At 43.4% G+C, this 12,806-nt stretch overlaps 3 protein-coding genes across 9 annotated transcripts in view; all 3 read right to left on the bottom strand.

Moving 5' to 3' along the window:
* Positions 1–6,603, bottom strand: part of NEXN (nexilin F-actin binding protein) — a 75,357-nt gene extending 68,754 nt beyond the window's left edge. For 5 of the 7 annotated variants that reach the window (XM_060202220.1, XM_060202219.1, XM_060202223.1 and 2 more), the window contains exon 1: positions 6,452–6,603. The gene's annotated coding sequence lies outside the window, so the exon portion shown is untranslated. The remainder of the gene's footprint in view (positions 1–6,451) is intronic. The other 2 variants (XM_060202225.1, XM_060202222.1) reach the window with 1 other exon arrangement.
* LOC132541463 (alanine and glycine-rich protein-like) lies at positions 6,207–7,000 on the bottom strand. The gene is made up of 2 exons (XM_060202369.1): positions 6,858–7,000; positions 6,207–6,688 (listed from the first exon to the last, which is right to left on the bottom strand). Exons 1-2 carry the CDS (start codon positions 6,979–6,981, stop codon positions 6,207–6,209), a joined length of 606 nt encoding a protein of 201 aa, XP_060058352.1. The 5' UTR covers positions 6,982–7,000.
* Positions 7,001–9,523: 2,523 nt separating this feature from the next.
* The window catches only part of MIGA1 (mitoguardin 1), a 100,054-nt gene continuing 96,771 nt past the window's right edge, over positions 9,524–12,806 (bottom strand). The window contains exon 16 of the mRNA XM_060202198.1: positions 9,524–9,877. Coding sequence (XP_060058181.1) covers positions 9,806–9,877 — 72 coding nt within the window. The 3' untranslated portion in view covers positions 9,524–9,805. The remainder of the gene's footprint in view (positions 9,878–12,806) is intronic.

The raw sequence follows: 12,806 nt of genomic DNA, 5'->3' as shown, positions 1-12,806 counted from the left end.
AAAACATTTTCTCTATTACTTTCTATAACAGTTTTAGTTAGCAAATACATGGTCCCTTCCAGCTCAAACTGACACTCACTGCTAGTTGGAGTTATATAATGTAATTGACAGGTACTGTCAGTTACAGGTAATGAGCAGTGACTCACAAAACAATACGAGTAGCAGAGACACCAAAAGAGAGTACACACTGAGGGGACAGCTATTACCTAATGCCAGATAATGGTGTTAGGCAAACACATAGACCCAGGTGTGCCCTCATCTCCTACTTTTTCAAGAGAGGTTTAAAAATCCAAATTCACTATAAAATGTACAAACATTTAAACAAGTCTGTGGCTAGAAGTGTACTTTTGACCGCCAATTTGTGGCTTCCAGTCTAGAAGAGACTTTCTTAGGCAGCACTAAAAAAGTAAAGAGAGAAAAGGGAGATCTATTTTTGTCTGAAAGAGGAAGGCAGAGTCAAGAGGAGGAAGAAGACAGGAGAGGCAAAGAAAGAAAGGAAATGTTCACTAACTTCTAGACCCAAGGAGTCCCAATCTATCTGTGTTCTAATCTGAAAGCACATGACAGGGAGTCGGGCAGTAGCGCAGCGGGTTAAGCGCGCATGGCGCAAAGCGCAAGGACCGGCGTAAGGAACCCGGTTTGAGCCCCTGGCTCCCCACCTGCAGGGGAGTCGCTTCACAGGCGGTGAAGCAGGTCTGCAGCTGTCTATCTTTCTCTCCCCCTCTGTCTTCCCCTCCTCTCTGCATTTCTCTCTGTCCTATCCAACAATGACGACATCAATAACAACAATAACTATAACAATGAAAAGAAAAAAGAAAGAAAGCAGATGACAAAGGGATAAGAGGAATGGGAGTGAAGAAAAAGAACCAGCTATTCAGTACTTGCCGACTGGATTTTTTTTTTACATATGTAGATTCATTGAAATAAGACAATGCAGGGCGGGGTGGTGGTGCACCTGGTTGAGCACACATTACAATGTACGAGGGCTCAAATTCAAGCCCCTAGTCCCCACCTGCAGAGGGAAAGCTTTACAAGTGGTGAAGCAGGGCTACAGGTGTCTCTCTGTCTCTCTTCCTCTCTGTCTCCCTCTCCCTTTCCAATTTCTGACTGTCTCTATCCAACAAATAACGATAATTTTAAAATATAAAAATAAAAGGAAACAAATGAAGAGATAAGGCAATGCAAAAAATAGTATATGCATGAAGAGGAAATATGTCAAAATACTAACTATAGGTGTATCAATTTTTAAGAGCCCTCTTTCTTTTTTTAATTTATGTTTCTTTTTTAAAGTTTCTTTTAATTATTTTTATTTTTTGAATAGAGACAGCCAGAAATTGAGAGGGTAGAGGGAGATAGTGAGGGAAAGAGACATAGATACCTGCAGCCCTGCTTCACCACTCGCAAGGCTTTCCCCCTGCAAGTGGGGACCAGGGGCTCAAACCGGAGTTCTTGTGCGTTGTAACGTTTGATCAAGCAGGCACACCACAGCCAGCCCCAAGAGCCCTCTTTCTATGCTTTATAGCTTTTCAAACATGTACTGTTGTTATTAATTTTTGTTTGTTTTGTTTTAAACCAGAGCACTGCTCAGTTCTGGTTTACGGTGATGCCAGGGAATGAACCCACCATCTCTGGTGGCTCAGGCATGAAAGTCTGCACCCCACTGGTGATACCAGCTACCAGGCCCTCTTCATATGATTGTAATAGTTTGATAATAAAAAAAACAATCGAGGCCAGGTGGTGGTGCACCTGTTTGAGTACACATGCTACAATGTGCAAGGGCCTGGGCTCAAGCCCCTGACCCCCACCTGCAGGGGCAAGCTTTGCAAGTGTCTATCTCTCTCCCTATTACCCCCTTCTTTCTAGATTTCTAGTTGTCTCTATCCAGTAAGTAAATAAAGATAATGAAAAATGAAAAATTAAAATAAAAAAGCAATACAACAGGGCCTGGGAGGTGTCACACTGAATAGAACACTGAGCTTGGAAGCATGAGGTACCAAGTTGCATCCCCAGCAGCACCCCTTGTACTAGAGTGATGCTCAGATTCTCTCTCCCTATCTTGCTCCCTTCCTTCCTCTCCTCTTCCCTTCTCTATTTTGTGCTAATAAAGAAATAATTATTGATTTATTAAGTTTTAAACAATTTAAAAGCTAAGTAAGTTGAATTACTGACTAAAAATCCAACCACTCTAGATTTTAGAAAATTTACAGGCGGGGAGGGGCCAGGCGGTAGCGCAGGGGGTTAAGCACACACGGTATGAAGCACAAGGACTGGAGTAAGGATCCTGGTTCGAGCTCCTGGCTCCCCACCTGCAGGGGGAGGAGGGGGTCGCTTCACAGGCGGTGAAGCAGGTCTGCGGGTGTCTATCTTTCTCTTCCCCTCTATGTCTTCCCTTCCTCTCTGAAATTCTCTCTGTCCTATTCAACAACAATGACAGCAATAACAATAACAACAACAATAAACAACAAGGGCAACAAAAGGGAAAAAATGGCATCCAGGATCAGTGGATTCATAGTGCAGACACCAGCAGTAACCCTAGAGGCAAAAAAGAAAAAGAAAAAAAGAAAGAAAGTAAGTAAGTAAGTAAAAGAAAGAGAGAAAATTTACAGGCAGAGGTAAATAACACAATGGTTATGGAAAGAGACTGTCATACCTGAGGCTCCAAAGTCCTAGGTTCAATCCCCACACCACCATAAACCAGAGCTGAACAGTGCTCTGGTAATAAAAAAATAAATAAATAAGAGTAGTGTACTTCTGTCAGCCAGCATAATTACTGGAATAGAATATATATTCAATAAATATTTAAAGAGAAAAAAGAAAATTACTACCATAAGTCAAGTCAACCTATGTGCTGAATATTTAAACAGAAAAGGAAAAATATAACAAGACATGCAAAAAACATATAACATACATATAACTGCAAAACCAGCAGAAAGAATTAAAAAAAAAAAAACTGCAGGGAGTCGGGCTGTAGCTCAGCAGGTTAAGTGCACTTGGTGCAAAGCGCAAGGACTGGTGTAAGGATCCCAGTTCGAGCCCCTGGCTCCCCACCTGCAGGGGAGTGAGTCCCTTCACAGGTGGTGAAGCAGGTCTGCAAGTGTCTGTCTTTCTCTCTCCCTCTCTCTATCTTCCCCTCCTCTCTCCATTTCTCTCTGTCCTATCTAACAACAACATCAGTAACAACAACAATAAAACAACAAGGGCAACAAAAGGAAATAAATATTAAAAAAAAAAAAAAAGCTGCAAAGGTGATATAGACCACAAAATAGGTAGGAACAGAAGCATGTGAAATTAAGAAATTGTAGGTCATTTCCCCTGTAAATTACAGACTGTCAATTTTTTTTTAATTTGACCTATATACTGTCAATTATACTGATGTCTTTCTTTTGTAAGTTTCAGATATTTGCCCATCTGTAACACAGTTCTAGACATTTGCTGCATTGATTGCTTCCTTTTAGGCACGTGTCTTTCTTTAAACAATAATTTCACTTACCTTTAGCGTGTTTCAACTATAAGTTTCTAACTGAAGTATGTCACCTCAGATAAACCTAAACCTCCAATTAATCATTCCTAAATACATGGCCCTAGTGATCATTCTGTTCACAAGTGAAACCCTAACCTGAATACATCAGGCATAACTTCAGGGGAAAAATACTGTTGAAAACCTAGATAACGCATTCCTTTCCTGACGCTAAATATAGTCATCTCAAGATGACATACATTTTGACAATGATCAGTATTACATACCAAAATTTCAAAAATAACACAGACTCCATTTTAAGGTGAGCAGGAAAAAAAAAAAACCAAACCTCGCTATTCACTATTTAATTTTTTTTTTCCTCCTCCAGGGTTATTGCTGGGCTCGGTGCCTGCACCATGAATCCACCGCTCCTGGAGGCCATTTTTTCCCCCTTTTGTTGCCCTTGTTGTAGCTTCCTTGTGGTTATTATTATTGCCCTTGTTGACGCAATTCGTTGTTGGATAGGACAGAGAGAAACGGAGAGAGGAGGGGAAGACAGAGAGGGGGAGAGAAAGATAAGACACCTGCAGACCTGCTTCACCACCCGTGAAGCGACTCCCCTGCAGGTGGGGAGCCAGGGGCTCGAACCGGGATCCTTACGCCGGTCCCTGCGCTTTGCGCCACATGCGCTTAACCCACTGCGCCACCGCCCGACCCCCTCACTATTTAATTTTAAATCAGACTGATGTGTGAATCATCTGTTGAAATTCAATGACATCACTAAGTGTATTGAGGAAAACTGGATTTAAAGGAATTCTGTGGTGATGTCTGCTTAGGTTTGTTAAGGACTTTGCTGCAAATACAGAATTGTGTACATTTCTCTTTAAATACAAAATATCTTCACCAATATAATGTCAATAGCTGTAGAAAAGATCTAATTTACATGAATTAAAGTTAATTTATAATAAATATACCTTCCCCCCACCAAGAAGTCATTCAATTAGTCTCTTTATATGCTTTCACACCTTACCATGCCTCAAAAATGTAAAGAATTTCAGAGACATAAGTCTTCCAAGTTTTTTGTTTTTTTTAATTTTTTTATTATTTTTTTGAAAAATATTTATTTTATTTATTTATTCCCTTTTGTTGCCCTTGTCGTTTTATTATTGTAGTTATTGTTGTTGTCATTGTTGGATAGGACAGAGAGAAATGGAGAGAGGAGGGGAAGACAGAGAGGAGAGAAAGATAGACACCTGCAAGACCTGCTTCACCTCCTGTGAAGCGACTCCCCTGCAGGTGGGGAGCCGGGGTTTGAACCGGGATCCTTATGCCGGTCCTTGTGCTTTGCGCCACCTGCGCTTAACCCGCTGCGCTACAGCCCGACTCCCCTTGTTTTTTTTTTTTTTTAATTTTATTTTTCCCTTTTGTTGCCCTTGTTGTTTAACATTGTTGTGGTTATTGATGTCGTTGTTGTTGGATAGGACAGAGAGAAATGGAGAGAGGAGGGGAAGACGGGGGGGGGGGGGGGGGGAGGTTTGGGAGGTGGGGGGGGAAGAAAGACAGGCATCTGCAGACCTGTTTCACCACTTGTGGAGCGACTCCCCTGCAGGTGGGGAGCCGGGGGCTCAAATCGGGATCCTTATGCCAGTCCTTTCACTTTGCACCACGTGCACTTACCCCGCTGTGTCAAGCCCTACTCCCCCCCCCCTTTTTTTTTTAATGGCAGTAATTTAACTTGTAAAAGGGTTGGGTAAGAGTGGGGGAATAAGGTGTGCAGAAGCATGTGATCAAGATGGTAGAAATTTTTGGTTTATTTAGTCTACTACCAAACACATAGTTATGTTGTGACTCGCACATAGGCCAATGGTTCCAGTGCATGAATTCACTAACAACATTTCAGCTGATGAATGATGTTCACATTGCTTTGTTCCTAATTTTTTATTATGACTTCTTTCCTCTACCTGCTCCTCTTTCCCAAGGACATTTTGTTAGGACATATGCTATTTTTGTCTCTCTCTCTCTCTCTCCCCCTTTCCAATTCCCTTAGTTCTCATTATGTACCTTTCATAAATACAGAATGATTTTGAAGCCACTGCAATCATCAACTAACTTCTCAATGTGATTTTGTTATTTCTTTCTACAAATGTCTATTTAGCTTCTATTTTACCTTTGCATTTGTAAAGCGTCTTGCAGTTTGCAAACACAGTTGGAATGGCTTGGCAGTTTAAAAAAAGGGGGGGAGTAGGTCTCAAGAGGTACCTACATAATTTACTCCAACTTCCAGTTTGTTACACAACCCTCAACATCCTATCTCTGGGAAAATGGGGAGGGGGTAGAGATGGAGGGGGGGGAAAGTTTGGAAAGAGGGGCTAGATGATAGGCTGTTAAACCACAGTTCGGTCCCCAGCCTCCTCAGGGAGCGGTCAGGAATGATTTCTCATAAAAATAACAGGTACAAAAAATATATAAAAATAAAAAAATAATAATAATAACAGGTACAGCTGGCGCAGACGGCTCTGGGGATACGTGGTGGTGGTGGTGGTGGTGGGACCCTGAACTTTACACGCCTGAGCCCCAGGAGTAGAGCATAAAGGTCTGCCACTCTCTGTGCTCCACAGAGGGCTCTTTCCATGCCGGGGCCCTGAGAGCACCCCAAATTCAACCGACCCCTAGGGCGCACGCGGGGCTCAGGCAAGGGAGCCAGGACGAGGAAATCGCGAGCAGAGGCAGGAGGCCGGTCAAGCCGCAGTCAGCGGGTCGGACGCGGGTTCGCACTGCGCGGAGCCTGCGGGACCGGCCCGGTCTCCCTCCCCGGGACGCGCGCGGCCGCAGCTGGGTGGATGCGCTCCCCGGCGCCGCAGCGGAGACGGTCCCAGAGCCCGGGTGCCAGCGGCTTCTTCGCGCAGCCCCCGCCCTCCCCACCCGGGGACCCGACACCTCGGTCTCCGCCGCCCCTGCCCACGCCCCACGCCCCAGCGCCCGGTCTCATCTCACCCGCCGGGAGGCTGCCACAAGCTGATGTCCTCGGTGCGCTTGCAGAGGCTGTGCGCGTCCTGCAGGCAGGGGTCTGAGCGCTCGGGCCGCCGCCGCCGCCGCTCCTGCCGCTGAGAACCCTCTGGCTGCTGCTGCCACCGCCGCCGCCGCCGCCGCCGTCTCCAGCAGCAAGTTTCCATAAAAGTCCTGGTGCACAGCCTGTTCCCGCATTCCAGGCGGGCCCAGCGCCGGCTGCAGCTGTTCCAAAACACAAGGCCAGTTCCCCCAACCCCCCACCTCCGCCTGAGCGCCGTGAGAGGGGTGGGGAGTGCAGGAGGGGGGCAGGCGTCTAGGGAGAGGTGGCAGCCAACATTCCGCCCAAACCTGCCTGTCACTGGGTCCCCGAGCCCTGAGCCGAACCTCTCACCTTGGTTGGGCCTGCCTCCCTGCGGGTGTGAGGAATGGAGGCCGCTTCCCCAGTGGGAAAGAAGTGATGCTGGAATGGAGCTGTTGAGCAGGCTAGAGCTGGCTACTCTCAAGTCTCTCTCCATACCCCCACTAACCCCCACACCTTACTCCCCTACACACACACACACACACACACACACACACACACACACACACACACACACACACACACACACACACACACACACACACACACACCTACAATTGGGGCAGCTGAAGTCCTCACGGTTTTTGTTGCTCTAGCAGTTCTGCTTTCTAATCTAGAAGCCAAGTCACTATCCAAAGCATTGACCTGCAGCCAACTTTTATTGGTGAGACCATAGGGCACCAATCCAGGAACCACTTCATCTGTGAGCTGCTTTTCTTTTCTTTTCTTTTCTTTTCTTTCTTTCTTTCTTTCTTTTTCTTTCTTCCTTCCTTCCTACCTTTTTTCTTTTTTTAAATTTTTATTTATTTTCCCTTTTGTTGCCCTTGTTTTTTATTGTTGTTATAGTTATTGTTGTTGTTACTATTGATGTCATCATTGTTAGGACAGAGAGAAAAGGAGAGCGGAGGGGAAGACAGAGGGGAGAGAAAGACACCTGCAGGCCTGCTTCACCACCTGTGAAGCAACTCCCCTGTAAGTGGGGTCTTATTTATTTATTTATTTATTTTCCCTTTTATTGCCCTTGTTGTTTTATTGATGTCGTCGTTGTTGGATAGGACAGAGAGATATGGAGGGGGAGGAGAGAGAGAGGGGGAGAAAAAGACAGACACTTGCAGACCTGCTTCACCACTTGTGAAGCGACTCTCCTACAGGTGGAGAGCCGGGGGCTCAAACTGGTATCCTTACACTGGTCCTTGCACTTTGCGCCACATGCGCTTAACCCTCTGTGCTATCGCCCGGCCCCTCTTTTTTTTTCTCTATTCTGGTCTATAATTCCAAAAAGTGGTTGATAGACAAAAGTAGGGATAGGGATCAAGGGAGGAGAAGAAAGGAGAGAAATAAAAGTAAATAATACTTATGTAATCTTCCACTACTTAGTGAAAAGCAAATCATCTCTATTTCTTCCGCGTTATCCACAAATAGTAACACTTACTAATGTTGTTAAATTGGATCACCTGTCTGCCACTAAATCCATCAAGCCAGCCATGTTAAAACTTGAAGTGCCCCACCTGTAGGGGAAAGCTTCACAAGTGGTGGAGTAGTGCCGCAGGTGTCTCTTTGTCTTTCTCTCTGTCTCCCCTACCCCTTCTCAATTTCTCTCTGTTTCTGTCCAGTAATAAATAAAAGATTCAAAACTTGAAGTGCTTGGGGAGTCGGCTGTAGTGCAGCAGGTTAAGCGCATGTGGTGCAAAGCGCAAGGACGGGCTAAGGATCTCAGTTCAGGGCCCGGGTTCCCCACTTGCAGGGGAGTCACTTCACAAGCAGTGAAGCAGGTCTGCAAGTGTCTGTCTTTCTCTCCCCCTCTCTGTCTTCCCCTCCTCTCTCCAATTCTCTCTGTCCTATCCAACACGACAATATCAATAATAACTACATCAATAAAAAACAAGGGCAACAAAAGGAAATAAATAAAATAAAACTTGAAGTGCTTATGGGGAGGGGGTATACACTTTAGTGGTATAGCAGCTCTTCTATTATCCATTGTATGGGGGGAAAAGGAGGAGGAAGAGGAGGAGGAGAAAGAGAAGCTATTATTATTAGGGACAGAGCAAAAGTGAAAGAGACCACAGTATAAGCACTTCCTCTAATTTGGTGGGGTCTGCACTCAAACCTGGGTCCTGCAAAGAAAATTTTTAAAAATTCAACTGGCATCCACACAGATAAACTAGGAGGCAACCACTTCCAACATTCAGCTCTGGGCAGACAGTGGTGATCAGATTTTCTTTTCAAGGATGTTGATAGGATCTTAGGCTCTTAACTACACTTCCTTCTCTACCTTACTCCCATATACTAATTACTCAGGACTGAAATTCTTTTTAGAGATGCAAACTATTGGGGGCCGGGCAGTAGCACACATAGTAAAAAACACAAGGCCAGTGCAAGGATCCAGGTTCGAGCCCCCGCTTCCCTACCTGCAGGGAGTCGCTTCACAAGCTGTGAAGCAGGACTACATGTGTCTATCTTTTTCTCCCCCTCTCTATCTTCTCCTCCTCTCTCAATTTCTCTCTGTCCTATTCAATAAAAAATGGCCTCCAGGAGCAGTGTATTTATAGTGCAGACACTGAGGCCCAGCGATAACCTTGGAGGCAAAATAAAATAATAAACAAACTATTCACCTTTGGGTTAGGTTGGTAATTTAAACAATTACTTAGCGGCCCAGAAGATGGCATAGTGGATAAAGTATTGTACCTTCAAGCATGAAGTCCTGAGTTTCAACCCTGGCAACACATATGCCAGAATAATATTCTGATTCTTTCTCTCTCTTATTCCAATAAATAAATAAACAAGTAACCCATCTACTTAAACTTACTGTAATACAAATAGTGATAGTTGAACTAACTCATCCCTTTCCCCCTCAGCACCACTGCCTTGGCCGGCTTCAGTTCATCGCAAGTACTTTACAAAAATTGTCATCAAGCTACGTGTAGAGAAGAAAAATGTAAAGGATTGGGAGCAACTTATAAATATCTAGGGAAATATAACACATTACTTTCATGTAAGTTTTGTTTTCTTTGAAGTAAGGGCAATGGGGAATCCCAGGTGCTTTTGAACTGTCCTTTAATAAAGTAGAGTAGGCCCAAACTTCAAGTAAAGGCCTTGACTATGAAAAAAGATTGGTCAGAGAATGTACACATACTCATTTAAGATGAAAATGTGTTCATTCTCTATGTTTAACTATGATTTCCTTAGTATAGTATCTAATCAATGAGATGACCCAAAATGATGATCCTTCAAGTATTCATGATTTTGTGCAAGCATCCATTTTATGTTGGATCCATTTTATGTAGGAGGGAGGTCTGGATTCGTGGTGCAGGCACAGAGTCCCAGCAATAACCCTGGAGGTAAAATAAATAAATAAATAAATAAATAATAAATTGTCATAGTGGGACTTGGATAGCATGTCTGTTTTGCTATGAAGGTAACATAGGTTTGAGCCCAGCCTCCACTATAGGAAGCTTTGGTGCTGTGGTATTTCCTTCCATTCATCTAGCCTTCCTCCCTTCCTGCCTGCCTTCCTTCCTCCCTTCTTTTCTTTCTTTCTTCCTTCCTTCCTTCCTTCCTTTTATCACTGAGGCTCACCATTCCACAATGATTTTTTTTTTTTTTTTTTTAAATCAGAGCACCACTCAGTTCTGGTTTATGGTGTTATGGGGGATTGAACCTGGGAGCTCAGAGTCTCAGGCATGGAAACCATTTTGTTCAGAACTTTAAAAAAAATATTTATTTATTCCCTTTTGTCGCCCTTGTTGTTTTATTTTTGTAGTTGTTGTTGTTATTGATGTCACCATTGTTGGAAAGGATAGAGAGAAATGGAGAGAGGAGGGGAAGACAGAGATGGGGAGAGAAAGATAGATACCTGTGCTTAACTTGCTGCGCTACAGCCCAACTCCCTGTTCAGAACTTCTTATGAGTCTGAGATTTTTGTTGTTTCCAGAGCACTCCTCAGCTCTGTTTTATGGTGGAGCTGGGGATTGAACCTGGGACACTTGGTGCCTCAGGCATCAAAGACTGGAAGTTATTTTGCATAACCATTATGCTGTCTCCTCAGTCTTTCCCTTTGCTTTTCTCCTCCCTTTTTCTGTATGCTTTTTGGATTTAATTTTTTTTAATTTTATTTATTTACTGGATAGAGTGAAATCAAGAGGAAAGGGAGAGATAGACAGAGATACCTGCAGCACTGCTTCACTGCTTGCAAATCTCCCCCCCTTGCAAGTGGGAATTAGAGGCTTGAGTCCTTATGCATTGTAACATGTGCACTCAACTAGAAGCACCACCACCTGGCACCCTCATTTCTCGATTTCCATCTGAAAAAGTCAACCCAAAGTGGTGAATCCCTGGCGATGACAAAAGCAAGTTAAGTTATGATCTTGTACCACATTGAGCACTTCGTTCTCTTTAATATTTCTAGGCCTATTCTCTCATAATATTATTAAAGTTAAAAAATAACAAAGTGGGAGTTGGGCAGTAGCGTAGCAGGTTAAGCACAGGACCGGAATAAGGATCCCAGTTTGAGCCCCCAGCTCCCCACCTGCAGGGGAGTCACTCACAGGCGGTGAATCTTTCTCTCCCCCCTCTCTCCATTTCTCTCTGTCCTATCCAACAACAGCTATGACAACAATAACAACTACAACAAGCACAACAAGGGCAACAAAATGGGAAAAATAGTCTCCAGGAGCAGTGAATTCATAGTGCAGGCACCGAGCCCCAGCAATAACCCTGGAGGCAAAAAAAAAATTTAGCAAAGCTCTGGAAGTAATACAATACAATAGCCAGAGTGCTTCTCCATATTCAAGTATTATTTCAAACACAAAAATTTTTCAAAATTCTGAAATTTCCTATATATAAATGTATTTCATGAAAGGCTCTTGTGACACACATAACAGGCAGCTAAGAGCAAAATATTGAGGTACATTGATATTTGATGTACCCGTTGCTTTGCTGAGGCTTTTAAGTAAAAGATAAAAAGTACTATAGAAGAAAGGTGGTTTTTTTTTTCTTTTCCCTGTACTAGATAGACTTCAGTTCTTCTCTGTCAAAATGATAGTTACTTAACAGCTTTCACAGTTCAGATGTCAGGGGGGGAAAAAGACCTCAGCAGACAAAAGGGCTGTGTAGCCTGATCAAAGATGTCAACAGCATAAGGAGAGAAAGAGATTAAAGGCGAAGTGGCAGGTAAAATATTACAGAATACAGGGTATAGGAAGGAACACAAAATAAAAAGTATAAGTCAGAAACAGCATTAGGGCAGTAAAAAGGACAGTAGATAAACCAGAGAGTTTATAAAGATTCCCTGCAATGGCCTACAAATAGAATCATAATAGGATACTGAGATGCTTGCAAAGAAGTATTTTAAACATTTATAAAACTTCAGGGAGTCAGGCGGTAGTGCAGCAGGTTAAGTGCACATGGCGCAAAGAGTAAGGACCGGCTTAAGGGTCCCGGTTCGAGTCCCCGGCTCTCTACCTGCAGGGGAGTCGCTTCACAGGCGGTGAAGCAGGTCTGCAGGTGTCTATCTTTCTCTCCCCCTCTGTCTTCCCCTCCTCTCTCCATTTTTCTCTGTCCTATCCAACAATGATGACATTAATAACAATAATAACTACAACCATAAAATAACAAGGGCAACAAAAGGGAATAAATATTTTTTAAAATTTTTAAAAACTTCAAAGATCTGTTTAAAGTACAAACATTAAGTTCAGGAAGCAGGTCAATGAGGATGGCATAAGATAGCAAAATATGGCAGATGACAAAACAGTAGATGAGATTTTTAAATGCTGATTTAGCTTTTTTTTTAATTTCTTTACTGGGGGACTAATGGTTTACAGTTGACAGTAAAATACTATAGTTTATACATGTATAACATTTCCCAGTTTTCCACATAACAATACAAACCCCACTAGGTCCTCCTCTGCCATCATGTTTCAGGACCTAAACCCTCCCCCCCACCCCAGTCTGTACTTTGGTGTAATACACCAACTTCGTTTCCCTTCTGATCTTGTTTCTCAACTCTGTCTATGAGTGAGATCATCCCATATTCATCCTTCTGTTTCTGACTTATCTCACTTAATATGACTCCTTCCAGATCCATCCAAGATGGGGTGAAGAAGGTGAATTCACCGTTTTTAATAGCTGAGTAGTATTCCATTGTGTATATAGACCACAACTTCCTCAGCCATTCATCTGTTGTTGGACACCTGGGTGGCTTCAAGATTTTGGCTATTACAAATTGTGCTGCTATAAATATAGGTATACATAAATCTTTTTGCA

The sequence above is a fragment of the Erinaceus europaeus genome, chromosome 11, assembly GCF_950295315.1.
Source record: "Erinaceus europaeus chromosome 11, mEriEur2.1, whole genome shotgun sequence".
NCBI lineage: Eukaryota > Metazoa > Chordata > Mammalia > Eulipotyphla > Erinaceidae > Erinaceus > Erinaceus europaeus.
Note: the sequence above shows the minus strand (reverse complement) of the source record. Positions and strands in the feature narration are given on the sequence as shown.

Excerpts from the sequence above, each read along its gene's own strand:
- LOC132541463 (XM_060202369.1), bottom strand. The coding sequence starts at position 6,981 with ATGGAGAGAGACTTGAGAGTAGCCAGCTCTAGCCTGCTCAACAGCTCC. Across the intron at positions 6,689-6,857 it reads GGGAGGCAGGCCCAACCAAG|CTGCAGCCGGCGCTGGGCCC; the intron begins GTGAGAGGTTCG and ends GTTTTGGAACAG.